This window comes from Helianthus annuus, chromosome 4, assembly GCF_002127325.2.
Source record: "Helianthus annuus cultivar XRQ/B chromosome 4, HanXRQr2.0-SUNRISE, whole genome shotgun sequence".
In the NCBI taxonomy this organism is placed as follows: domain Eukaryota; kingdom Viridiplantae; phylum Streptophyta; class Magnoliopsida; order Asterales; family Asteraceae; genus Helianthus; species Helianthus annuus.
Window position 1 is genome coordinate 129,521,461 of NC_035436.2, and position 27,492 is coordinate 129,548,952.

At 37.3% G+C, this 27,492-nt stretch overlaps 2 protein-coding genes across 2 annotated transcripts; both read right to left on the bottom strand.

Moving 5' to 3' along the window:
* Positions 1-11,429: 11,429 nt before the first annotated feature.
* Positions 11,430-12,290, bottom strand: LOC110933685. Its single transcript, XM_022176895.1, has 2 exons — positions 11,906-12,290; positions 11,430-11,851 (listed from the first exon to the last, which is right to left on the bottom strand). Exons 1-2 carry the CDS (start codon positions 12,288-12,290, stop codon positions 11,430-11,432), a joined length of 807 nt encoding a protein of 268 aa, XP_022032587.1.
* An 8,318-nt stretch (positions 12,291-20,608) lies between these two features.
* On the bottom strand, positions 20,609-26,284 carry LOC110936849 (uncharacterized protein At4g00950). Its single transcript, XM_022179265.2, has 3 exons — positions 25,956-26,284; positions 24,780-25,150; positions 20,609-20,929 (listed from the first exon to the last, which is right to left on the bottom strand). Exons 1-3 carry the CDS (start codon positions 26,236-26,238, stop codon positions 20,873-20,875), a joined length of 711 nt encoding a protein of 236 aa, XP_022034957.1. The 5' UTR covers positions 26,239-26,284; the 3' UTR covers positions 20,609-20,872.
* Between the last annotated feature and the right edge of the window lie 1,208 nt (positions 26,285-27,492).

Consider the following 27,492-nt stretch of genomic DNA (forward strand, 5'->3'; position numbering starts at 1 on the left):
GGGTCACACCTCGAATTGAAGGCAAAAGTACTGTAAAACTCCATTGTGCATTGATGCACCGACCGAAGTCGAGTGTTCAATGCAACTGCTAGTGGCCCTGTCACGATGTTGTTGAATCGGTCTAGTTGGTTCACCATGGTTAACAAGTCCGTACATGCTCGCCTAGGGTACTCCTCGGGTCTTGTTTGGAGTATCTCATATCGCACCCTAGCATCGAGTTCGCTTGCATTGAACCTTGTGAACTTTGACATCTGAAAGAATACACCAAAAGTTAGTACGAAACAAAGAAATTTTTAAAGAAACTGCAAACAGTGGGCTGGACACGGCCCCGTGTTCAGCGGACACGGCCCCGTGTCTAGGCGCCTGTAACCTAAAAACTTCATTTTTCGTCCTGGTTCCGAAAACCTGAAAATTTTTAGCCAAGTAGTTGCGGTTTCCCCCGAAAATGAAACCCTAAGTGTCGTTTTTCCCAAAACAAACCGTTTACCCTTTCAATTTCGTCTTTTTCGGTCCAAAAACAAGGGTTTGGGGTTTTAGTAGGAAATCGAACGAATCTATCAACAATACATGTTTATTTACTTCCTACTACACTAACCTAAACTACTACTAACAGATTGCATCAAAAATTTGAAGTTCGATCCGGATGAACACGAAGAACCCTAGATTTTTCCCCAATTTTTGATGTTTTAACTACATGCAAGTAACTAATCTAACTACTAAAGATGATAGAATCATACCTTGATGTTGTTAAACGTGGTAGTGACGTCGAAAATCTACGGAAAATCACCTGGAACCAGAGCGTTTTCGGCAAAACGGGGCGTGTGGAATGAGGTAACTGTTATGAAAAGAGGGTTTTATCCCGACAGTCGCCTCGACACGGCCCCGTGTCCAGCGGACACGGCCTCGTGCCGAGCAAAAATATTTATTTATTTTTATTTTTTTTTATTTTTTATTTTTTTTTGTGCTCGTGTGCATGCCCCTTTTCTCCGAAAATGGTTAGAAGACTTACCGGTTTTTGATGTACACTTGCCTGTTCGTAACATGTTGGGTATGATGTTTGATTTTATTCGTTAACCGTTTGAAGCGAGATTTCCTCTTCCTCATCCTCAATGGATCCTCGGTAGAGTTTTAGCCGTTGGCCATTGACTTTAAATGGTATCCCATTTCGAGCTTTAATTTCTACTACACCGTGAGGAAAAACATGGGTGGCGGAAAAAGGTCCTGACCACCTAGATTTTAGTTTACCAGGAAATAATCGAAGTCGTGAATTAAACAATAGAACTTGATCTCCTACCCGAAATTCATTAGACTTAATATATTTATCATGTAAATTTTTCATTCTTTCTTTATAAATTTCGGAGTTAGAATATGCATAGTTTCTTAGTTCGTCTAATTCATTCATTTGACAAAATCGATTTTTACCGGCAGTTTCTAAGTCTAAGTTTACATTTTTTATTGCCCAGTAGGCTCTGTGAGCTATTTCTACTGGCAAGTGGCAACTTTTTCCATAGACGAGCTTATATGGGGTCGTGCCTATAGTGGTTTTATAAGCAGTTCGAAATGCCCATAAAGCATCGTCTAATTTGTCGGCCCATTCCTTTTTATTTAGTCCTACGGTTTTTTCAAGTATTCGTTTTAAACCTCGATTAGTCACTTCGGCTTGCCCATTTGTTTGAGGGTGATATGTTGTTGAGACCCGGTGATAGACCCCATACCTTGTTAATATTTTTTTCGAGTTGATGATTGCAAAAATGAGTACCTCTATCACTTATCAAAGCTTTTGGTGTCCCGAAACGAGAAAATATTTTTTTCAGAAATTTTACCACTACTCTTCCATCATTTGTTGGAAGAGCTTCGGCCTCTGCCCATTTAGACAAATAATCGACTGCCACAAGTATATATTTGTTTCCTTTTGACGGTGGGAAAGGTCCCATGAAATCGAGTCCCCACACATCAAAGATTTCACAAACGAGAATGCCATTCTGAGGCATTTCGTTTTTGGAAGAAATATTACCTGATCTTTGGCAAGCATCACATGTCTTTACAAGGTTTTGTGCATCCTTGTAAATGGTTGGCCAATAAAATCCTGAATCAAATACCTTTCGTGCGGTACTCGCGGCACCATGATGTCCTCCGTATGGACCTTCATGACAGTGACGGAGAATTTTTCGTGCTTCATTACCATGGACACACCTTCGGATGAGCTGGTCGGCACACATTTTGAAAAGATAAGGGTCTTCCCAAAAGTAATGCTTTACATCAGCAAAGAATTTCTTTCTTTGATGATGCGGCCATCCTTTGGTGACTATACCGCTAGCTAGATAATTAGCATAGTCGGCATACCATGGTTCTTGTCTACTCTCCATCATCTCCAAGGACTCTGTGGGAAATTTTTTGTTGATTTGCTCGTCCCTGGTCGCTTCCAAAGCTGGGTCTTCTACGCGTGAGAGATGATCTGCAGCAGTGTTTTCTGCTCCTCTTTTGTCCTTGATTTCGATGTCGAATTCTTGGAGGAGTAGAATCCATCTGATCAAACGGGGTTTTGCGTCTTGTTTCTTGAAGAGGTACCTGATAGCTGCATGGTTTGTATAGACTACAGTTTTAGAAAGAACAAGGTAAGAACGGAATTTATCAAAAGCAAATACCACTGCTAGTAATTCTTTTTCTGTAGTTGTATAATTTTCTTGTGCATCATTAAGCGTTTTACTAGCATAATAAATTGGGTGGAAGTGCTTTTCTTTTCTTTGTCCCAAGACTGCTCCGACGGCAAAGTCACTTGCATCACACATGATTTCGAAAGGAAATTTCCAATCGGGCGCTATCATGATAGGTGCATTGACTAACATTTCTTTGAGGGTTAGAAATGCTTGATTGCATTCCTTGTCAAAGATGAAAGGCGCATCTTTTTCAAGTAATTTTGTTAGAGGTCTTGAAATTTTCGAAAAGTCCTTGATAAATCTTCTATAAAATCCGGCATGCCCTAAGAAACTTCGGATTGCTCTTACGGAGGATGGTGGAGGTAATCTAGAAATAGTTTCTACTTTTGCTCGATCGACTTCCATTCCTTCGCCCGAGATTTTGTGACCGAGTACTATTCCCTCTGTTACCATGAAATGGCATTTTTCCCAGTTAAGGGCGAGGTTAGTTTCCTCACATCGGGATAGAATTCGTTCAAGATTATCGAGGCATTGGTCATATGAGTCTCCAAAGATGGAAAAGTCGTCCATGAAGACTTCCATTGTCTTTTCTATCATATCATGGAAAATCGCTACCATACAACGTTGGAATGTTGCAGGTGCATTACATAGACCGAATGGCATGCGTCGATATGCGAAAGTTCCGTAGGGGCATGTGAAAGTTGTTTTCTCTTGGTCTTCTGGTGCTATTGGTATTTGAAAGTAACCTGAAAAACCATCTAAGAAACAATAAAATTTATGACCGGATAGTCATTCTAACATTTGATCAATGAAAGGCAAAGGAAAGTGGTCTTTCCTTGTTGCTTCATTTAATCGTCTATAGTCTATACAAACTCTCCATCCTGTGACGGTTCTTGTTGGTATTAATTCGTTTTTCTCATTAGTTATTACCGTCATACCTCCTTTCTTTGGGACTACTTGGACGGGACTTACACACGGACTATCGGAGATAGGGTAGATTAGTCCGGCGTCAAGTAGCTTGATGACTTCATTTTTAACCACTTCTTGAACATTAGGATTCACTCTTCGTTGTGGTTGAATTACTGTTTTGTAGTCATCATTCATTAAAATTTTGTGCATGCACATGGAAGGACTTATTCCTTTAATATCTACTAGCTTCCAAGTGATCGCATTTTTGTGTTTTTTAAGAAGATTAACTAATTTAGAAGAAATAATTACAGGTAAACTACCATCTTTGTCTAGAAAAGCATATTCCAAACCTTTAGGAAGTTCTTTGAGCTCAATGGGTGGGTCTTTAGAAGACACCTTATTTTGTGGCTCATCTAGATCAAGAACCTTAAAGGTTTGTTCTATGGCGATCTCTTCTTCAATAAAGTGGTCATCTTCTTGAGTTGTATCGGGTGGTTCCGCTTCATCTTCAATTAGGGGGACATTATTGCCAAAAGGATATTTCATTGAACGCTCAAGATCTATGCTCCTTTTGAATGCCCCTAGCTGAAGAGGTAGATTGTTGAATTTCCGGTTTTTCAAAGCTTGATGAGTTTGTACAAAAGGTTTTCCCAAGACTAAAGGAGCGTCATCGAGGATGACAAAGTCGGTTGGGATTACCATTTGATTTGTTTGAACCAAAACATCTTCAACTACACCGATTGATTTTATCACTTTTCGATCGGATAGAAAAATGGGTATTTGAAGTGGAGAAAAATCACTAATACTTAATTTTTCAAAAATGTAGTTAGGCATTATGTTAACACAAAGATCTTTATCAATGGTGATATTACTAATAAAGTAATTTTGAAAGAAACATGGAACCGGTGTAATGCTAATTTCAAAAGGATCTTCTTTTATTAGCGAAGTTTGATCATTAGTTAACTTAACACTCACTATTTCTTTGATTTTAGCACTAGTGTTTAACTCTTTTAAAAACTTGGCATGAGGGGTTACTAAACAATGATTTTCGAAAGTAGGTGACAAGAGGTTAATTTCTTCAAAATTAGACTCTTCTTGAATTTTAACATTATCGGACTCACCTTTTTCTTTGTTTAACTCATGTGTCGGTTTTTCATTTTCTTATTCTTCCATTTTTACATTTTCAACTATCTCTGCGTTATTATTACAATTTAATTCTTCTCTTGCGCGGGACTCCTCTTCCCTTGCGCGAGATTCTTTTATGCAACGTTCGATAGTTTTAATGTGTTCTAATATCCTATTGGTCACTTCGGTGAGAGAAAAAGAATTGGGATCCTCAAAGCTTGAATCCGGTTGTTCGATCCTTGGCTCCTCATAGTACTCATATGAAGTAGATGGTTCGCACCATTGTTCTTCATTGTAAGTATATGATGGATAAGGGTCGAAACTTTGTTCTTCATAATACTCATATGAGGTGGGTTGTTCACGCCATGGTTCCTCATAATAAGAATATGAAGGTGGTGGCTCATATCTTGAATCCTCAAAGTATGAGTATGAAGGCTCATACCTTGTTTCCTCAAAATATGAGTATGAGGGAGGAGGTTCATACCTTTGGTCTTCATAGGATGTGTATGAAGTTGATGGCTCGTACCTGGGCTCCTCATAATGGTTGTATGAATTGGATGGTTGATATGAGTTATTATATTGAACCGAGCGTGTGTTACGACAATTAGTGCAATAATTACCCCTATAATCATCCTCATCATAGGTGTAGTTGTAACCTCCTGAGTATTGATCCATAAGAATCACTCAGCAGACTACAACTGAGTCTCGGGACCAGAAAACAAAATAAAGACGGAAACAGAAGCTGGACACGTCCCCGTGTCTGGTGAACACGGCCGCGTGTTCAGGGTCTGTATCTGGGCGTTTTAATTAAGGTTACTGGTCACGTTGAGCACGGGGGCGTGTTCAGTGAGCATGGCCCCGTGTTCAGACTCTGTATCTGGGTATCTAACTAAAAATATGCAGCACGGGGGCGTGTTCAGTGAGCACGGCCCCGTGTTCAGGCTACTGTAAATGCAAACTAAACTAAAATGCAGAAAAATGTGCGCGCGTTTTGAAAAGGTTTTGAAAGACTGATTAGGCCGTTGATTTTAAGCTTTCTTAAAATCCTTGTGTCCCCGGCAACGGCGCCAAAAACTTGATGCGTGTGTAGTGTATATATAATTTAGATATATATTTAAGCCCTTTTTACACCTTTAGCCAAGTTTTAAATTTATAAAACACGATATTTACTAACACTAAACACACATATGGGCAAGTGCACCCATCGTGGACGTAGTATAGTGTTGGTAAGATACTGAGGTCGTCCAAGGACACAAGAGCTTTTAGTACCGGTTTATCCTCAACGTCTAATCAAATCAAAAAGTTAGAAAATGTTTTTAAACTAAGAAAATAAAAACTAACTAAATGCTGAAAAATAAAAATAAAATAAAAACAGATAGACAAGATGAATCACTTGGATCCGACTCGTGTATTAGTATAACCTTTGATTATTTTTGCACTTTTGCACTTGTTTAAGAGATTATCTTAGTTATTGTAGTGGGCCCCTCTTTTGAAGGCGACGTTACCCTCAACCCAGTAGTTTGAGTCAGCAAGGATACAATCCTAAAGGGTTGGATTATTGAAAGATAATGAATTAAGTTATTAATGCAAATTGTGGTAGGCCCCGCTTTTGGCGGTGACGTTACCCTCGGCTAAGTAGTCTGAGTCAGCAAGGATACAGTCCTAAATAGCCGGGTTATAGTATTAATAGTAGTTAACTTATGAGGGGGTCAAAGAGTTTGGATCCCCGCCATCCAATACCTATGGGCATTGAAGGAGATCCTACTAAATTTGACCCAGGTCCCTTGCAGGACCTCTAAACGCTGAACAAGGGCAAGATCCTTACCAAACCCGTTCCCTTAACCCCCGACCAGGTAGCCAACATACCTCCATATAGACCGTGGAGATATGAATGGTGAAAATCTTTTATTTTATATAGACAGTAAAATAATGCCAAGACACCACGGACAAACGATAAGGAAAGATCACCTTCAACATAAGCAACTAGTTATTAAAGTCATTAATACAAAACCAAATAAAAAGTGCAAAAGATTAAAAATAAAAAGTATTATACTAAACACTTGTCTTCACCAAGTGATGTAAGAGACTTAGGCAAACATGGCCTTGATTGTCAAGAACTCTTACTATCAATCTTGGATCCCGAGACGACTCACACACTCTACGATGGACAATGGATGATGGTGGTGGATGATGGTGTTATGGTGGTGGTGGGTGGTAGATGAAGTGTGAGAGAGGTGGTGTGCCAAGGGATGAGTTGGAATGAAACCAAGCACTCCTATTTATAGGCTGATCAGAAGGCTGGGCACGGCCCCGTGTCCGCTGGACACGCCCCCGTGTCCGTCTGACACTCTCTCTCTTCATTAATTGTAATTCGCAATTACAATTAATGCGCCTGCTGTACTTTCGCCACGCCCCCGTACTCACTGGACACGGTCCCGTGGTGGGCAATAGAAGGTTCTACAGGTTTGTCTTTTCTGCTGCTTCTTGGGCACGGCCCCGTGCTGGCTGAGCACGGGGCATGTTCAGGCTTCTGTTTTCTTTTCTTTGCTTGGGAGGATACCGTTGAGGGTTCGGGCAATCTACTTTTGTTCCTTTTCTTGTATTTATGTTAGAATTAGCTGTCTTTTTGCTTCTTTTGTGAATTTGAACTCATTTTATCCTGAAAATACAAAAGGAAGACAAAAACACTCTTTTTTCAACATTAGTACTTAAAAAGGGTTAGTTTTATGCCTTATTTGATGTAATTTATATGTTGCATTTTACACACATCAATACAGTCCCGCAAGGAGGCAATATTAAAAGATAATTAAGTAAGTTATTAACGCAAAATGTGGCATGTTCCTCTTTTGGATGCAGCGCTACCCTCGGCCATATTGGTCTGAGTTAGCAGGGATACAGTCCCACAAGGCCGGTTTAAAGTTCTAATAGTAGTTTATTTATAAGGGATTCAAGTCATTCTTACTTTCCCAATTTGATGCTATCTGCCTCAAAGGAAGTCCTAATAAGCTTAAATCAAGTCCTCGCAGGATCTATACACTGAACAAAGCAAGAACTTTACCCAAACCACTCTTCTAACCCCCTTCCAGGCAGTTAACGCGCTTTATATAGACCGTAAAGACACGAATGAGTGAATCAACAAAACATGAAGAGATGAAAGAATAAAATTCACTTTCAATATAAAAAACTAGTTATTAAAGTTATTAATACAAACCTAATAAAAAATTTAACCAAAGATTGGAAAGCAAAAGTATTACATAAAAGATTTTGTCTTCACCAAGTGATGTAAGAGATTAGCCAAGCATGGCCATAGTTTGACAAAGGCTCTTACGATCGATCTTGGATCCCGAGACTACTACACACTCTAAACTCTAACAGTTGTGATGGATGATGGTGTTGGGGTGGTGAGAAGAGGTTGCCAAAGGATGGTAGAGGTGGGAGAAGTGATTTAACAAAGGGTGGATTGCAATTAAACCAAACACCCCTATTTATAGTTGGAAACAAACGGTTTACACAGCCCCGTGCCCCCTTCTTCTATCTCTTCATTTAATGAGTGGTGTCAATCCGTATGCTTGCACGGCCCCGTGTGTCAACGGCCCGGCCCCGTGGCCATTGTACTTGTTGTACTATCCAAGATTCTGCAAATCTAGGAGTTGGCCACGGCTCGTGTCCATTGGACACGACCCTATGTCTTTTGTCTGCTTCTTTTTGTCTTTTTCTTTCTGGAATCTTGAGTGGGGAACGACCCCATGCCTTGGTGGCACGACCCGGTGCTTATCTTTTGATTCGTTGTTTTTGGTCTTGGGATGAAGCTTGGAGGGTCAGTAGATGTATCAACTTCCTTTCTTGGGATGAAGCTCGGAGGGTCGTAATGGAATGACTTATGTAATTGGTGATTCCATTACGTTGACCAACCAAACACCCTTTTTTTCATTCCCTCGGAATAGTTCATTCCATTCTACCTCCCATTCCTGCATACTAAACACTACCTTAAGCTCTTTTAATCCTGAAAATCAAAAGTATACATAAAACACACTTCTTTCCAACATTAGTACTAAAAATAGTTGATTTTATACCTTAATTGATATAATTCATATGTTGCATTTGATGTATATCACAGCCCATTACCCGTCGAGTATTTGGTGGGTATTTACCATCGAGTATCGGGCATACCCGTTGGGATTTTCATGTATATATATTTTTTAGTTTCCTTTATAATTTTATGTTTTAAAAATCTATATAATTTGATAACTTATGATAAATAAGATACATATCATCATCATAATAATATTTGATATTTTTAAAAATATAAATATATTATAATATTAATCTCAAAAAATAATTTGGTATTTCATAGCATGAAGATATATATTTCAAATAAGAATGAAACATTACTAAGAAATAGTTAAAGGAAAATAAACATAAAACTAAAACTTAAAGGTTTTCAAGTATATATTTCGGGGTAAACGGATTTATAGTTTCAGGTAATCGGGTTGGGTATCAACTAATCCCATACCCATCCCACACCTGCATAATATTATTTTTTTTCCATACCCATACCCATTGGGTATCAGGTATACCCGTCCCAAATGCTTTGTGTTTCGAGTATACCTGTCGGGCTCCAGTATATTTGCCATTCCTAGTTGAGTTTGACAAGCCGGTTCGGGTACACCAACACATGTGTGTTTTGAAATTCATAGTTTGGGTCGGGTGTCGTCTGGGTTGGGGGGTTGGGCGATAAGAATTTCCATAAAATTAGTCAAGTGTCGTTGGGTTTGGGGAGTGGGGCGATAAACATTTTCATGGTTGTAGAAGTTAGGATTGAAGTGGTTAGACGGGTTGTTTCTTCTGATCTTTGGTAGGTTGTTGGTTTGCATAATACATGTTACATGGGTTGTTGTGGAGAAGGTTGCGAAATAGTGGTTTGTTGGGTCCCATGGATTCATTTTTTAAGATTGGGAAGGATGAAAGTGAAGAAGTTTAGGGTATAGTGTGAAAACAAAAAGGTTGAATGATTGTTGGCTAAAGGTATGCGTCATAATTATTACCGGAGCCTGCATGGCCCAATAATTTTTTATATATTTTTCTAGTAGTAATTCTAGGCACGATTGCATGTAACATAGGCTTAGCGGTTCTGAACAATCAATGATTGGTGAACCAGCAGATCTATTTGCAACTCCTTTGGAAATATTACCTGAATGACATTTCTTTCCCGTATTTCAAATGGGTGTTGTTAAATATACCTAAAAGTCAACCCAGGAGAGAGAATGGTGGGTAGGAGAGAGAAAATGGCTGGCATTAATTACCCAAATCATTAATTACCATTTGAATTTAAAAAAAGTTATCCACAACTTTAATTTTATAAATTATAATATTAATTACTAATTATAACAATAACAATATTTAATAAAAATGAGAGAAAAAAAAAAGAACTCGATGAATCAAAGTAAAAAGGAAAAAATCTGTGGTTCAAAATTTAAATGTGATTTTATTTTTGGACTTGATGATCCTAATTCATAAAGAAAGTCTTTTTAGTAAATGAAGATGTTTTTTAATTAGATCATTTGGTGTATTAATTTTAGAGTAATTATGTGTTTAATAGTAATTAGCTTGAGATTAAGCAATATTTTTTAAGCCACCTCAGATAAGAAACGGTATATACAAAATCTCGCAATAAACCAACTTTTGGTTGTACAAAATCTCGCAATAAACCAACTTTTGGTCCCTGTAAAGTAAGGTGTAATAAGACCATTCGCAAGATTAACATACCTTTATATTTTCTGATTATTTAGGCCCTGTGCGAGACAAAAATTTTGGGCTCCCTTCCTATAATATAAACCCATTAATCATATATAAAATGAGGATATATAACAAATGGTGATTAGAATCCGACGGGAAACGACCATTTTCTAAATAAATAATTAATATAGTACAAAAAAATCCGTTGTTAAATTACAAATATAGTTCGTCCATTAGTAATATATAAAATTGTAATGGTTAACTGTATAACATGTATTTCTTTTTTGTTATACAAGAAAAGTAGTAAAAACAAAATAACAAAAGTATTATAAAATAAAATAACAAAAAAAAAACATAATTATTACTTTTGACTTTTATAATAAAATAATGTAATAAAGTAAATAACATAAAAACATAATTATTACTTTTGACTTATATAATAAAATAATGTAATAAAGCCCTTAATCATTACCAAGGTTAACTAAGGGTGTAAGGAGTGGTTAAACACTTTAGAGTGGTAAACTAAAAAACCGACCAATCAGAGCGCGCCATGTCAATCAGGCAAAAGTGTTGGCAATGGTTTAAACACTTGCTGAAGTGGTAAACTTTTATTATTATTATTTTTTTTTGTGCACTATTTTATTTAATATTAATAAATTTAGAATATATACATTAAATTAAAAAACAATAAACTTTCATAAATTAAATTAAAAACATTAAAGTTACACTAAATTAAAAAACAATAAAATTACATTAACATGAAACAATTTAAACTAGTCTTCGTCGGAATCGACCAAAAGATGGGGTAAATCTTGAGTTGCGAGATGATCTATGAGATCGTGTTTGAGTCTCCAATGCGTGTCTTCATTCATCAACTCGCCCAACACCGTATCGTCTAGAGCGGGCTCGACCGGAGGATCCCGAATGTGCACCGGTGCTATCGCATTTCCATCATCTTTCAAAATCATGTTGTGTAAAATAATACACGTGTACACGACATTCCTAATTTTTTTTAACAGATCTTGCTTGCATCGGTCGACTCAATACACCCCATTTCGCCTTCAAAACACCAAAAGCCCGTTCGACGTCTTTTCTTGCCGCCTCATGTTGCCTCTTGAATTTCTTTTCGTTTACTTCGTGAGGGTAAGGGATCGACTTCACAAACACGGACCACGAAGGGTAGATTCCATCCACGAGCAAATAACCACGTTTGTATAAATGGTTGTTAACGTAAAATGGACATTTTGGCGCGGTTCCATTTCGTTCCGTTAAAAATAACAGAGATTGTTGTAGAACATTGATATCGTTTTGAGAACCCGGTGGACCGGCAAAAGCATGCCAAAACCATAAGTCTTGAGAAGCAACCGCTTCGAGCATAACAGTCGGGTATCGATGATCTCCTCGCATATATTGGCCTCGATACTCTGTCGGACAAAAACACCAAACGAAATGGGTGCAATCAAGGCTACCGAACATACCTGGAAGGTGATGTTTTTCCTCATGAGCTTGGTATAAAAGTGCCATGTCGTGGCTTGTCGGTCTACGTAAGAACTCTGGACCGTATATTTTGCAAACCGTGTCACAAAAATATTCTAGGCACTCGCGGGAAGTTCTTTCGGCCATATGCAAGTACTCATCGTTCTCGTCTGGAGTGTTTCCAATTGCGAGCTGTTTAATAGCCGATGTCACCTTTTGCAAGGGCGTAAAGCCCTTCTTACCTCGCGCATCGGGGGCCTCTACAAACGACGGGTCGTTCTCTTCCACATCGGCCACAATTTTTAGAAACAAACGTTTCGACATACGGAACCTATGCCGAAAGATATCTTCGTTGTACTTCGGGTCTTCGACAAAATAATCCGCCATGAGTGTCTCATGCCCCTCCTCACGTTGACGTTCAATATATCTCCTTCGGTTAGATGTGCCGGTGTCTTGAAGTTCGGCTTCTTCGATGAGATTTTGAAAAAAAAGAACGCTACTATCGGATGAATCGTCGCTTGATGCGTGTGTAGTGTAATATTATTTTGATGAGTATTTAAGCCCTTTTTACACTTTTAGCCAAGTTTTAAATTTATAAAACACGATATTCACTAACACTAAACACACATATGGGCAAGTGCACCCATCGTGGACGTAGTATAGTGTTGGTAAGATACCGAGGTCGTCCAAGGACACAAGAGCTTTTAATACCGGTTTATCCTCAACGTCTAATCAAATCAAAAAGTTAGAAAAATGTTTTAAACTAAGAAAAATAAAAACTAACTAAATGCTGAAAATAAAAATAAAATAAAAACAGATAGACAAGATGAATCACTTGGTTCCGACACGTGTATTAGTATAACCTTTGATTATTTTCGCACTTTTGCACTTGTTTAAGAGATTATCTTAGTTATTGTAGTAGGCCCCTCTTTTGAAGGCGACGTTACCCTCAACCCAGTAGTTTGAGTCAGCAAGGATGCAATCCTAAAGGGTCGGATTATTGAAAGATAATGAATTAAATTATTAATGCAAATTATGGTAGGCCCCGCTTTTGGCGGTGACGTTACCCTCGGCTAAGTAGTCTGAGTCAGCAGGGATACAGTCCTAAATAGCCGGGTTATAGTATTAATAGTAGTTAACTTATGAGGGGGTCAAAGAGTTTGGATCCCCGCCATCCAATACCTATGGGCATTGAAGGAGATCCTACTAAATTTGACCCAGGTCCCAAGCAGGACCTCTAAACGCTGAACAAGGGCAAGACCCTTACCAAACCGTTCCCTTAACCCCCGACCAGGTAGCCAACATACCTCCATATAGACCGTGGAGATATGAATGGTGAAAATCTTTTATTTTATATAGACAGTAAAATAACGCCAAGACACCACGGACAAACGATAAGGAAAGATCACCTTCAACATAAGTAACTAGTTATTAAAGTCATTAATACAAAACCAAATAAAAAGTGCAAAAGATTAAAAATAAAAAGTATTATACTAAACACTTGTCTTCACCAAGTGATGTAAGAGACTTAGGCAAACATGGCCTTGATTGTCAAGAACTCTTACGATCAATCTTGGATCCCGAGACGACTCACACACTCTATGATGGACAATGGATGATGGTGGTGGATGATGGTGTTATGGTGGTGGTGGGTGGTGGATGAAGTGTGAGAGAGGTGGTGTGCCAAGGGATGAGAGAGAATGAAGCCAAGCTCCTCTATTTATAGGCTGAACAGAAGGCTGGACACGGCCCCGTGTCCGCTGGACACGGCCCCGTGCCCGCCTGACACTCTCTCTCCTCATTAATTGTAATTGCGAATTACAATTAATGCGCCTGCTGTACTTTCACCACGCCCCCGTGCTCGCTGGACACGGCCCCGTGGTGGGCAATGGAAGCTTCTACTGGTTTGTCTTTTCTGCTGCTTCCTGGGCACGCCCCCGTGTTCGCTGGACACGGGGCGTGTTCAGACTCTGTTTCTTCCTTTTTGCTTTGGGAGGTGCCGTTGAGGGTCCGGGCAGTCTACTTTTGTTCCTTTTCTTGTATTTATGGTAGAATTAGTGGTCTTTTTGCTTCTTTTGTGATTTTGAGCTCATTTCATCCTGAAAATACAAAAGGAAGACAAAAACACTCTTTTTCCAACATTAGTACTTAAAAAGGGTTAGTTTTATGCCTTAATTGATGTGTTTTATATGTTGCATTTTACACACATCAAATACCCCCACACTTGAACTTTTGCTGGTCCTCAAGCAAAACTCTTTAAATGTGGCTTACACTCCCAAATGGAATAGGTAGAAGAGAAGTTTTTTTTTAGCTTGTCCTAGAGTGTCGGGAATCCAAGGTTTTTATAGGCTTTATTTTTATTTATTTACAATCCTATTCGTTATGATTTATTTTGAACTTTTCATAAGATAAACTACTTAGTTGGGCATAACATGCCTTATTAAAATTCCATTTATATACAAGTTCACATACCTCACGGGAGATCACTCAACACTCGGCCGAAGGTGTATATTTTAGTGAATCACTCGAGAGCGGCACGGAACTTACGTATTTCCATAGGCTTGCCAAGCAATCAATCCTCCTCCTTTTTAACTTTTTACCTTTGTAAATATCAAGAGGACTTTTTGGGTGAAGGCTTGGGTTTAAAGGTGGGTGGTTGGTTAGTGGTTAGTAAAAAGGGCGAAAAATCGTAACAAGTGTCGGTTTTCGTAAAATACCTTGTTTTTAGTGACTTATTATTTTTGAAGTATTTCTCCAAACAAGCTTTTTATAGCTTTCGTTTGTTTTTTTTTTTTTTTTTTTTGATGTCACATGAAAGGGCAAGTTGACGAAAAACCGAGCTTGTTACTAAAATAAAGGGTGAAAAAATGAAAAAGGTTTTTTTTTTTTTTTGTGGGTAAAAATGGTTTTTGGGGTAATGAAATGAAAGGTTTAGGCTCAAAGGGGCTATCTAGGGGGATTTTGGGTAGGTTAAAAAATGAAAAATAATGGTTTTGAAAGAAAAATAGTTAGTCCTAATGCCTCCATCATTTACTTACTTGGGTTTAAGTTGGTGAGGACTGGGAATGTATCGTTGTGGCAAGTTCTAGATTTGTAAGGACCGAGCGGCTATTCACACAAGAAACGAAAAATGAGCATTTAATCTAAATATGTGTATTTTTATGCTCAATAAAGGCTCAAAACTCACTTTTGTGGGAATGGGTTTTTAAATGTGACCAAGCATATATAATCGAATTTTAAACTAGACTTGTTATGCCGTTTCATAATTTTCTTATGTTGGTTCCTTTTTTATCACGACGCTATCGGTTGTAAACTTGTAAAAATATAACCTTTTTAGAACTTGTTCTTCCCAACTTAAACTAAGACAAGTAAATAAAAAATGAAAAAGTTTTTTTTTTTTTGAAAAAATTTGGGTGTTTAGCGGTTCCAATAGAGTTTTGTGTAAGGCTTGTGTTTAGGATTTTGCAAAATTTCAAGGTTTTAGCATCCCCCCACACTTAAATTACACATTGTCCTCAATGTGTCCAAAAATAATATTTTTGGTTGATTAGAATGTATAAAAGTATGTTAAAAAGCAAATATTTATGTTACTGGCACTCTGGACACGGCCCCGTGTTCACCGGGCACGGCCCCGTGGTCAAGTGCCAGTAACAAAAATTTCAGAATTGAAACAGAAGCCTGGACACGGGGGCGTGTCCGCTGAACACGGCCCGTGTCCAGTTACCTGAACTGGGTGATTTTTCTGCAGGGGTTCAGCACGGGGCCGTGTTGGTTGGGCACGGCCCGTGTTGAGCCTTCTGTGATGGAGATTTTTGTCGGGTTGCTCTGTTCTTCATGCATGGTTCCATTTTTCTCATTCCCTTTTTCATCCATTACCACCATGAGTGTGTTTTATTCTCAAAACAACCATCAATCATAAAAACCATCATAGCATTGCAAATCATAGGGAGACATTACACTAAGTTAGCTAAATACTAGGGGATACATAAGGTTATCATAAGAGTTCTACTTATTTAAGAAAATTTCGGGAATAGTTTCCCGATGTATTAACTCTCTTTAGCCGATGGCTCCTTGGTTGTCATTCAAAGCCATTCTTCTATCTCCCTAGGGAGGTAAAAGGTAGCCTCATTCTCTTCGGTGTCTCGAGGAGGAACGCTCACCGGGATTCCTTGCACCACCCTCGGTTGAGGTACTTGGTGCATGGCGTGCCATTCTGCTGGAATGATAACCTCGGGTACTACATTCCACGCCCTTTGGGTTATCACCGGGACCAAAGGCGGGGAAGCGAGAAGGTTTAATCTCTGGTGCAGGAGATTTACTTCCCGTAGGCAACCCTCCAAACCTACCGTCAGATGATTAATACGATCCACCAAAGCTTCTTCTACTCCCGACATCTCGTCTATGGCTTCCCTCAAAGCGTAAACGTAGTTTACTAGGGAGTCCTCTGCCGTGGACGACCTCCTTCCATTTCGGTTATTTCTTGAAGATGTTCCGCTGTTTCTGCTGGCCATTTTCTGCGTAATAATCCGAAGATAACTAAAATTTTGCAAAACAGTACCTCGAACACGGCCCCGTGCTCAGTGAGCACGGCCCCGTGTTCAGCTATCTGCAGGGTTTTTGCCTAACGACTCCAGGTTTTTAAATTATTCTAATATACTTTTACTGCGTTTTAAGCTTAGATAATTTAAAACAAAGTTATAGAACTAACTTTAGACAAGAATCCGTGGCAAAAATTCCTACAAACCTTTCATAGAAGGTTGGAATCATGGGTTTCCAAGCTTCCATGAAGGTGAGGTTTGAAAAATTTTTGGAAGAAGGAGAAATGAACAAAAGTGGAAAAGACAAGGTGGTCCTTAGGAACCTTCTTTTAGCACTTACCTATGATGGTATATGTGAAGATCCCAGGAATCTCTGCTGGGTGGTGTGGTAAAAAATGAGCAGAATTCAGGCTGCATTTAAAGAAAACGACAGCACACTGGACATGGCCCCGTGTCCGCTGGACACGGCCCCGTGTGCAGAGAAAATTCTGACACATTTTGTCCGTATTCTGACAGAATCAGCAGAGAATCTTCTGAGTGAACACGGGGGCGTGTTGACCGGGCACGGCCCCGTGTCGGTAGGCTGTTTTATGGAGTTTTGTTTCTTACTAAGGAGCTAATTTATATCGGGTGGCTCCTGACTTGTTGGAACAACCCCATAGTGCCTAAGATACCTTAATTGTCCTATACTAAGGCGAGAACGCAAGAGGTTGTCGGTGAGGGTAATTCCTATTTTCATTCTAGGTGGACAAGTCCAACCCTTTTCCGGGCTCTCGTTAAAGAAGGTGTATGCCGAATCGCTCAGGTCTATGTATGCACCGAACGAAGTCGATGGGGAGTCCTTCACGGCACAATCGACAAAGGGACGACTATCGTTCACGTCCTTTCTAGGTAAGAAGGTATTTTCGGGAGCAACGAGGTTGTCGGAATGCGGTTCCAACATTTCCTCATGGTCATCATCTTAGGATGGATCTAAAAAATCCTTCCTAAGTTCTTTTGACCAATTAAGAAGTAGTTCTTCTAGTTGAAATAGCTCGTCAAGGAGCATTTCTCCTAGAATATCTGGCTGGGCGCATTCGAGGGAGAAATAGTGCTTATTTTTACTTTCGCCCCTCTTAAGGTTACAAGGAATCGGTGGGTCTATATAGTGGGGCCTATAAGTGAGGAAGAAACATTTTAATTCCTCATGTTCGCCTCCACATATTCGACACCACAAACCATAAGAGTGCCGAAAGTAAAAAGAATTACTATCACTCATGTTTGTATCAAAAATTACCAACCGCCGGGATCTAACGGTTCTGTTTTCAGCAACTGAATCTTGGGCACGGGGGCGTGTTGAGTGGACACGACCCCGTGTTCAGCCTACTGTCTGACTTAAAACAGGATTGCCAGTTCCAATGATTGAGCACGGGGCGTGTTCAGCAAGCACGGCCCCGTGTTGAGCTCTGCAGAAGCTAAAAATCTAAGAAAAAATCCTAAAAAATTAAAGAAAAATAAAAATATGATTAGGCCGTTGATTCCTAACTTTCTTAAAATCCTTGTGTCCCCGGCAATGGCGCCAAAAACTTGATGCGTGTGTAGTGTAATATTATTTTGATGAGTATTTAAGCCCTTTTTACACTTTTAGCCAAGTTTTAAATTTATAAAACACGATATTCACTAACACTAAACACACATATGGGCAAGTGCACCCATCGTGGACGTAGTATAGTGTTGGTAAGATACCGAGGTCGTCCAAGGACACAAGAGCTTTTAATACCGGTTTATCCTCAACGTCTAATCAAATCAAAAAGTTAGAAAAATGTTTTAAACTAAGAAAAATAAAAACTAACTAAATGCTGAAAATAAAAATAAAATAAAAACAGATAGACAAGATGAATCACTTGGTTCCGACACGTGTATTAGTATAACCTTTGATTATTTTCGCACTTTTGCACTTGTTTAAGAGATTATCTTAGTTATTGTAGTAGGCCCCTCTTTTGAAGGCGACGTTACCCTCAACCCAGTAGTTTGAGTCAGCAAGGATACAATCCTAAAGGGTCGGATTATTGAAAGATAATGAATTAAGTTATTAATGCAAATTATGGTAGGCCCCGCTTTTGGCGGTGACGTTACCCTCGGCTAAGTAGTCTGAGTCAGCAGGGATACAGTCCTAAATAGCCGGGTTATAGTATTAATAGTAGTTAACTTATGAGGGAGTCAAAGAGTTTGGATCCCCGCCATCCAATACCTATGGGCATTGAAGGAGATCCTACTAAATTTGACCCAGGTCCCAAGCAGGACCTCTAAACGCTGAACAAGGGCAAGACCCTTACCAAACCGTTCCCTTAACCCCCGACCAGGTAGCCAACATACCTCCATATAGACCGTGGAGATATGAATGGTGAAAATCTTTTATTTTATATAGACAGTAAAATAACGCCAAGACACCACGGACAAACGATAAGGAAAGATCACCTTCAACATAAGTAACTAGTTATTAAAGTCATTAATACAAAACCAAATAAAAAGTGCAAAAGATTAAAAATAAAAAGTATTATACTAAACACTTGTCTTCACCAAGTGATGTAAGAGACTTAGGCAAACATGGCCTTGATTGTCAAGAACTCTTACGATCAATCTTGGATCCCGAGACGACTCACACACTCTATGATGGACAATGGATGATGGTGGTGGATGATGGTGTTATGGTGGTGGTGGGTGGTGGATGAAGTGTGAGAGAGGTGGTGTGCCAAGGGATGAGAGAGAATGAAGCCAAGCTCCTCTATTTATAGGCTGAACAGAAGGCTGGACACGGCCCCGTGTCCGCTGGACACGGCCCCGTGCCCGCCTGACACTCTCTCTCCTCATTAATTGTAATTGCGAATTACAATTAATGCGCCTGCTGTACTTTCACCACGCCCCCGTGCTCGCTGGACACAGCCCCGTGGTGGGCAATGGAAGCTTCTACTGGTTTGTCTTTTCTGCTGCTTCCTGGGCACGCCCCCGTGTTCGCTGGACACGGGGCGTGTTCAGACTCTGTTTCTTTCTTTTTGCTTTGGGAGGTGCCGTTGAGGGTCCGGGCAGTCTACTTTTGTTCCTTTTCTTGTATTTATGGTAGAATTAGTGGTCTTTTTGCTTCTTTTGTGATTTTGAGCTCATTTCATCCTGAAAATACAAAAGGAAGACAAAAACACTCTTTTTCCAACATTAGTACTTAAAAAGGGTTAGTTTTATGCCTTAATTGATGTGTTTTATATGTTGCATTTTACACACATTATCGCTACTCATGGGTGGGAACCATAATGGGAGTTCATCCGCCATTTTGTATGGTAAATTTTTGGGAAGAATTGATGGTATTTTTTGGTTTGGTTGAGTATATATTTGAAGGTATTTGGTTAAATGGTTTAGTTTGATATTTATAGTTTAATTTTTTAAATAAAAATTATTTTTTTTATTTAAACGGTAATATTACCGTTAGGGTGGCCCCCACATTCAAACAATCAAGTTTCCCGAGTCGGTAAAGGGTCACCGATTTCTTTGGTTTGCCGCATCACCAAAACGTTGGCGGCGGTGTTTGCCGATCGGCAAACAAGTTTGCCGCCTCTTCCCGCTTGCCACACCGTATGCCCTAATAGGTAGGTTTATCCTTATATTGGGTGTATTTATCACACCCCATTTCAAATACTTCGTACAATATCCAATAATTTACTTTAAAGCGACTGATCCCTAGCTACATACATTGTGATATTTTATTTCATAATTGAATCAATATAAAAAAGACCTAAAGTTAGGGATTTATCAATAGGTAATGTTGCACCAATACCCAACCAAAGGGCCACTGCGGTACCAATCAAAAATACGGTTGTCGCTATTGGACGACAAAATGGATTTTGGAATTTATTAACATTATCTAAGAAGGGTACTGTTAATAATCCCACGGGTATGATATATACATCTATTTAATTAAATTATGAATCTATGTTGATTCCAAATATATAATTGTCATACATTTAATATAGATTTTCGTTTGAATAAGTAACAGCAACGACTACTTTTCTCGTTCTCCCCAAACACCAATGGTCACAATCAGCTTCACGCCCGTTATCCCTTTGGCGATGGGTTCTCTTTGGCACCCCCTCGGGGTGTGACGTGGAGGCTTTGACGCCTCCACTATACACGGTGTAATTGATTGAAACATAAAGACTATACAAACAATAAAAACATATAAAGATGTTTGAGCAGTTTGTTCCAAGGTGTCTAGTTTTCACAATATATGAAACAGACAGATAACAATCATATCAATACATAACTGAATAACCTCACTCCTACACACACACACATATATATATGCACCATCGTATGTTCTATATGCACCAACACCTAACTAAATTTCGATACCAATATCATGATACCGAAGACCATGTAATGAGTTAGATAAAATATCAGACATTATAATCTTCTTGATCTCCATGGCATTGCTTGCTTGAAGGTGCCATACATGCTCGCCTGTCAGTTTGAATAATCATCAACGTTTTTAGTAGACATTATATCTTCTTGTAGTCGAAATAATTAACTCAATTAGATTTTAGGGGAGAAATTGAAATATACACTAAATAAGCACACCCCTAAAATCTTATTTTTACACCCATACACGTATATGGCCCCTATAAAGTTATACGGACCGTATGACTGATTATTGCACAAAAAAAAGTCAGAGAATGTTTTTTTTTTTTGGTTTCCATGCATTCGAGCGGTATAACATTATACAACTCGTATAGAATGTTATATGACCAAACCTATACGACCCGTGTAAGTCCTTTTATGCTTTATACGTTATTGTGCGTTACTTTCCGGCTTTTTTTAGAAAGAGAAAATGAATTGGAATTGGCGGTTTGATTTAATATATCAATCACGGTACTTAGATTGGGCTCGGTAAAGGGAATCCATTATTTTCATCCCTCTCATCCTAATGCATATATAAGCACGGGCGGATACAAAGGTGTTTTGGGGGTTCCCAGGAACCCCCTTGGTTTGGCAAAAAATGGAAAAATTAGTGATAACTTTGTATGATTTGGAAAAAATTAGTGAGAATCTACCAAAAGGAACATGGTGAAAAAAATTCTTAGATCCGTCACTGTATATAAGCGTCGGATCATCATTTCTCCATCTCATCCCTCTTATCCCTAAACCATGAAATTATCCCTAAACTATGAAAATGCACATCTTCTCATCATGCGTCTTTAAACTATTTAAAATAATTAAAAAAAAAAAAACAGAGAGAATGAGAAGAGTAAAAAGCGAAGAGAGAGAGAGATGTGGGATGAGACGGAAGATAACACCGATCGGATCAAACATTTTAGTAATGGATGAGCGCGGGATGATATTCATGTTGATACTACGAGCCACATCATCCATCTTGTGTGCATTTCTTGTAGCTAATTGGCTAAAATCGAATGTTCAAGTTTTAGATTTTCATTACCAATTGATTCATAAATAATTCAAGTTAATATGGTTATTAACAAACATGATTAGGGTAGGTGTCAACTTAGAGGTGTACAAATCGGTTTTTTTTTTTTTTTAACCAGTTACGGTTATTAACCGGATCGGTTTTTTTAATCCAAAACAAAAAAAAAAAACGGTTTTTTTTAATAACCAATTTCGGTTACTAACCGGTTTTTCAAGTCCAAAACAGTAACCGGTTGAGATCGCTTTTTAACCGGTTTTTTTCCAAAAAAAAAAACGGTTTTGAACCGGTTTTCTTAAAACCGGTTTCGGTTATTAATTGGTTTCGGTTATTAACCGGTTTTTCAGATCAATAATAGTAACCAATCACCAACCGCTGGTTCGGTTCGGTTCTAAAATCGATTTAAAAAAAAAAAAAAAAAAAAAACGGTTAAAAAAAACCGGGTTCGGTTGGTTCTAATACCCAATGGTACAAACTTTAAAATCTCCGCTTATCTATGTTTCAAACCAGACACAAAATGCGAACAATTACCGGGTACTTGTCTCGCTAAAAGTGTGATATTCCAGTGGATGAAAGTGTTTTACCCTTCTAAAATTTTATAATAACAATAATTCTTAAAATAACAGTTTTAGAGCTTTATATTATACACTTTTAGTTAAAAAAAATAGAAATAATTAAAATAACGGTTTTAGAGCTTTATATTATATAATTTTAGTTTAAAAAATAGAAATAATATATGATTTTGCTTTCTACTCTTAATTTTGGAGTCTTTTTAGTCTGTTTTGTCAATTAACTACATTTTAGACGTAAAAAAAAAACTACATTTTAGACATAACTTCTTTTCTTAATTATATAATATGCTAATTACTAGACCTAAAGTTAAGGATCGCAAAAGAGGTTGGTTGGGTCACTGGTTAGGATGAGTTTATTAAGAAAAAAGTTATGATGGTTTTGGGTCAAGACGGGTTTCGATCATAGGCTAAAAATTAATAAAATTAAAAAATAAAAAAATTAAAATTAAAAAAACTTAAAAAGAAAAAATTAAAAAAATTTAAGAAGTCAAAAGTTTTTAAAAATTAAAAAAAAAACAAAAAATTAAAAAAAAAAAAAAATTTAAGAAGACTACATTAGTAGCGTGAACCTTGAAGAACATAAACGATTCCATTGCATGTTAGTCATTGTCATTTGCTTTCTAGTCTTAGCAGCTAGAAACTTATTATTGACTTTTGAAGTAAGATTTATTCATCATACTTTAGCAAAGTCTAAGCTTTTGAATATGAACTAATTAAAGATTACTGATGTAGTTGGTCTAAGCGATCATCTTAAATGGAAATCTGGCCATGAAATTATTGTCGTTGACTTTTGATATACGATTTAGTCAACTATATGTTTATTTTATAATAGAAACTTTTAGTTTTGAATCCACGGATAACATTCAATATTATGAAATAAATAATAAGTAATTAATTTTTTCAATTCTAAATACCAAGTGTAAATCATACAAAAAAATAATCCCAAACATATATTTTTGTCAACCATGTAGCAATGACAATAGTTAAATTAAACTAAAAGAATTCATACGTTATGTAATCAAAATATTTATTTCAAAGAGGAAAAAAGAATATGTGTTTCAAGAGTGGCAAGTGTTAGAGAAATGTATTCAAATGTATTTTTTTTTTTTTTTGGTTTTTTAAATTTTTTTGATCTTTTATTGTCAGTTTTTTTTTTTTAATTTTTTAATTTTTTAATTTTTTAATTTTTATATTTTTCTTTTTTATTAGTTTTAATTTTTTTAATTTTTTATTTGTTTTTAAATTTTTTAAATTTTTATTAATTTTTTATTTTGATTTTTCTAAAAAAATATGTTTTTATAGAATTTTAATATTTTTTTATTTTAAAATTTTTATTTTGTTTTATTTTATTTTATTTTTTAAAAAAATTTAGTTTTTTATTTTATAATTTTATTAACTTTTTTTTATTTTTTGTATACGAAGTATGAAGGGTCAAAGTATGAAATCTCCAACCCTGTGTGATGTTCTTTTAAAGTTTACCTGTATATGTTTGATTAAAACTTAAATACCCATTCTAACCTATGACTAATTTTAAATGAAATTTTTAAAACTCATTTTGGCCCATCCCTACTTATTGCCTAGGCCGGTTCCGATTTGTTTCATTTCTATGATGACCCAAAATAACCAAATTGTGTTTTTGTTCCCAGACCTACGTAAAATCATACACCTTGAACTATGTACACTATATATGAAGAACTGATATTGAAACAAATATTTATTTAAATCAAATGTAAAAAAAAATATATCGTGTATACTTGTTGAACATTTAATGTAGTCATGTATATTAAATAAAGATGATTCAAGTGAAAAACATCAATGTTATTAAAGCCGAAAGGACTTCCAGTCCGATCAGACCAAGAAGTAGATCTTTCATTGGTTCATCACTTTATATGGATTTTTTACGACCAATAAAAGCCCAATCACTCGGGTAAATCCAAAGCAAAAGGCCACTCATGCGCACGAACATGGACGGTGCTAGTGACCCGGCTTAACATCATTATAGATGAAACTCACCGCACGAAACCCACTGTGGTAAAAGTACCTCTGACTCATATGGGTAAACTAGACAATTTTTAACTTCGTGGTTCATGGACCGGGTCAAAACTAATCCTAAAGACCGTGTCAAGCTGAGCCAAACCGAACCAAGTCAATAAATTAGTTAACTCCACAAGTTCTAATCTTAACCGACATTACATGACAAAAGAACTTTAAGCACCACTAGAGAAGAAATTAGTTAAAATAAAGTTGAAGGTCAAAAGGATTTTAGTCTTTTACTAAATATAGTATGAATATGAATGAAACATAAACCATATATACGTACCAAGAAGCCAGAAGTAGAAGCATTGTTAAAGGTGGCGAAGCTATTTCTCTTGATTCCGATATGACCACCACCAGCAGCAGCAGGCGTATCCCTGAAACTATCCCACCTCCATGAGCAAAACCGAATCGACGGTGATCTATCACCTCCTCCACCGTCATCAATATCATCCCTGAAAATGTCCTTATTGTCCCACCTCCATGACCGGAACGATGATCTCTCCTTCCTCATTAACTTCCTCAAAGGCATCCTAACCCTTCCTCCTTTAGTTTTACTACCAACCACCACCGCCTTCTCCTCCAACGCGCCTTCGTAAGGCCCCCCCAACACGGTGGTCGGAGATGGTATGACATCTAGCCCGACATTAATGTTCCCTACAACAAGGACATGGGTTAATTTTACACTTCTATTCTCTCCACGTTTTACACTTATGAGAACATTGCGCTTTTTATTCTTATAACAATTTACGGAGCGTATATTATATATACCGTAAAGCTCATGTACAAAGTGCCTTATCGTACAAAACGTACGAAAGGCATGAAAAAGCCAAAAAACGCAGTGACATTTTCGTAATTATTTACTCGTAGAGTAATTATCAAAATTACTCTACAAATGATCTTTTAGGGTAATTTTTACAAATAATCTTTTAGGGTAATTTTGATCTTGTAGACAAATTTTGTAAAACATTCTTGTAGGTTTTATAGAGTATCATAATTACTCTATAAATGATGTTGTATGATAATTTTGATCTTGTAACGTAATTTTGTAGAGTATCATAATTACTCTACAAATGATTTTGTAGAGTAATTTTGAATTGTATGTTTGAAAATTTGCAGACTAATTTTGATACACTTAGAGAGTAATTTTGATAATTACCATACAAGATCAAAATTACTCTACAAGAACATTTTGCAAAATTACTCTACAAGATCAAAATTACCCTACAAGATCATTTGTAGATTAATTTTGACAATTACTCTACGAGTAAATAATTACGAAAATGTCACCGCGTCTTTTCAGCAAAACATTCAGTTCGTACGTTTTGTACGTTAAAGTTATTTGTATTTATAAACCCCTAAAAGTATAAAGCCAAACAAATCATTGTACATGTAACTATAGAAAAAAGATGTTCACATTGTGTGTATTTATTATAATATTAAGTGTGTATATAGAGATTACCTAATTTGTCACGGTGGTTATGATCTCCTGTAGGACTCAAGGTGGCGAGTCTTGGAGGGAGTTCTAAGGACCTAACTGTTTTAGACTTGGGCGGATCGTCGGCGACAGTGGATCTTGGTTTTCCTGGAGCTTCCTCCCAAAGGAATGGGATGGCTGCCATGGTGTTTAATGGCGGAGTAAGGCCCTCCGGTAGCAGCGTAAGCGGTTTAGAAGGTAGTGAAAAGAGTGAGAGTTTAGGAGGTGTGGATATTGCTTCTTCCAACTCCGGCGCCGGAATATCCATTTGTCAATATTATGTATATAAGTTGAGGTGGTGGTACAAATAGGGGTGTGAAATATATATATGAGGGGTTGGGGTCGTATTAATTGGTGAACGCTCCTACACCTTCAACTTCACGAGATAAGAAACCATATATTCATAGGTGTATAATAGGAAATACAAAAAATATTTTACATTCTATAGGTTTAAATGAATACTAATGTTAAAACAAAAACAATTTGTGGACAACTTTGTTATATCATTTACATTATACATTGCTTCCTTGCAGGGGAGGAGCTTAGAGGAGGCCAGACCGGGCCTCGGCCCGTGCGGTTTTTTCGCCAAGTAGTGTTAAATTTCAGGTTTTCGAGAATTTTTTTAAATGTGTATTGGTTCGGCCCAGGCTAATTTTATCTCCAAAAAAATCGGCCCATGCTGAGTTTTAGGTCAAGATCCGCCACTGCTTCCTTGTATTTCATTAAAACAGTTACTCACTCTTGTCCATCCTTGGACGACTTTGCTTTAGGACAAACCCATAAAAGTTTAAAATTTAATAACGACAAAATTCTATATCTTTGAATCCACTCTCAAATATAAATCATTCATTGATAATAGGACTTAAACTCTCACCACTTAAGTGGGGCACCAGTTGAACACCTTCCTCCCGTTGGGTGACACGCCCGACCCTTTGGTACCTTCAACTCTAGATATCTTTACAATCCCCTTTCCGAATGATTTTAGGTCATTTATTTGTTTTTGTAATAAATTATAAATGTATTTACCATCACACATGTTTAAATTATAATAATAACTTGACATGTAATAAAAAAAATATTTAACAAAGTCAAATATATGTATATATGTGTGTGTGGTTATATATATATATATATATATATATATATATATATATATATATTGGTTTAATTTTAGAATATATATCAGTATCATTCCATATGAAAAAGGATAATTACAAAGCAATGATAGGTTTAACTGGATAGGTTAATAATGTGATTGTATTACATGGGTTGTAACAAGACAAATCAAGTGCTACAATTACTTTGATTGGTACACCCCGCACCAAACTATGGCATGGTCCACATTCTTTTGATTCAAACCTTTCTTCTTAATTGCAATATGAATGGCATTTGCTCCTTACCATGTGGAAGGATGCTACTTCATTGATTTTGAGTCAATGCCATCTTAACTCACCATTAATTTACTTGTTTTTCTTTAATATCAAAGCTTTTGCTTATCCTTTTCAAATTACATTAACTAAAA

Bases quoted from the DNA above. Each gene is read 5' to 3' on its own strand.
- LOC110933685 (XM_022176895.1), bottom strand. From the start codon at position 12,290: ATGGCGGATTATTTTGTCGAAGACCCGAAGTACAACGAAGATATCTTT. The intron at 11,852-11,905 runs GTATGTTCGGTA...TTTGTCCGACAG, and splicing joins GGAAAAACATCACCTTCCAG to AGTATCGAGGCCAATATATG.
- LOC110936849 (XM_022179265.2), bottom strand. From the start codon at position 26,238: ATGGATATTCCGGCGCCGGAGTTGGAAGAAGCAATATCCACACCTCCT. The intron at 25,151-25,955 runs GTAATCTCTATA...TCCTTGTTGTAG, and splicing joins TAACCACCGTGACAAATTAG to GGAACATTAATGTCGGGCTA. The intron at 20,930-24,779 runs GTACGTATATAT...TCAAACTGACAG, and splicing joins CTTCTACTTCTGGCTTCTTG to GCGAGCATGTATGGCACCTT.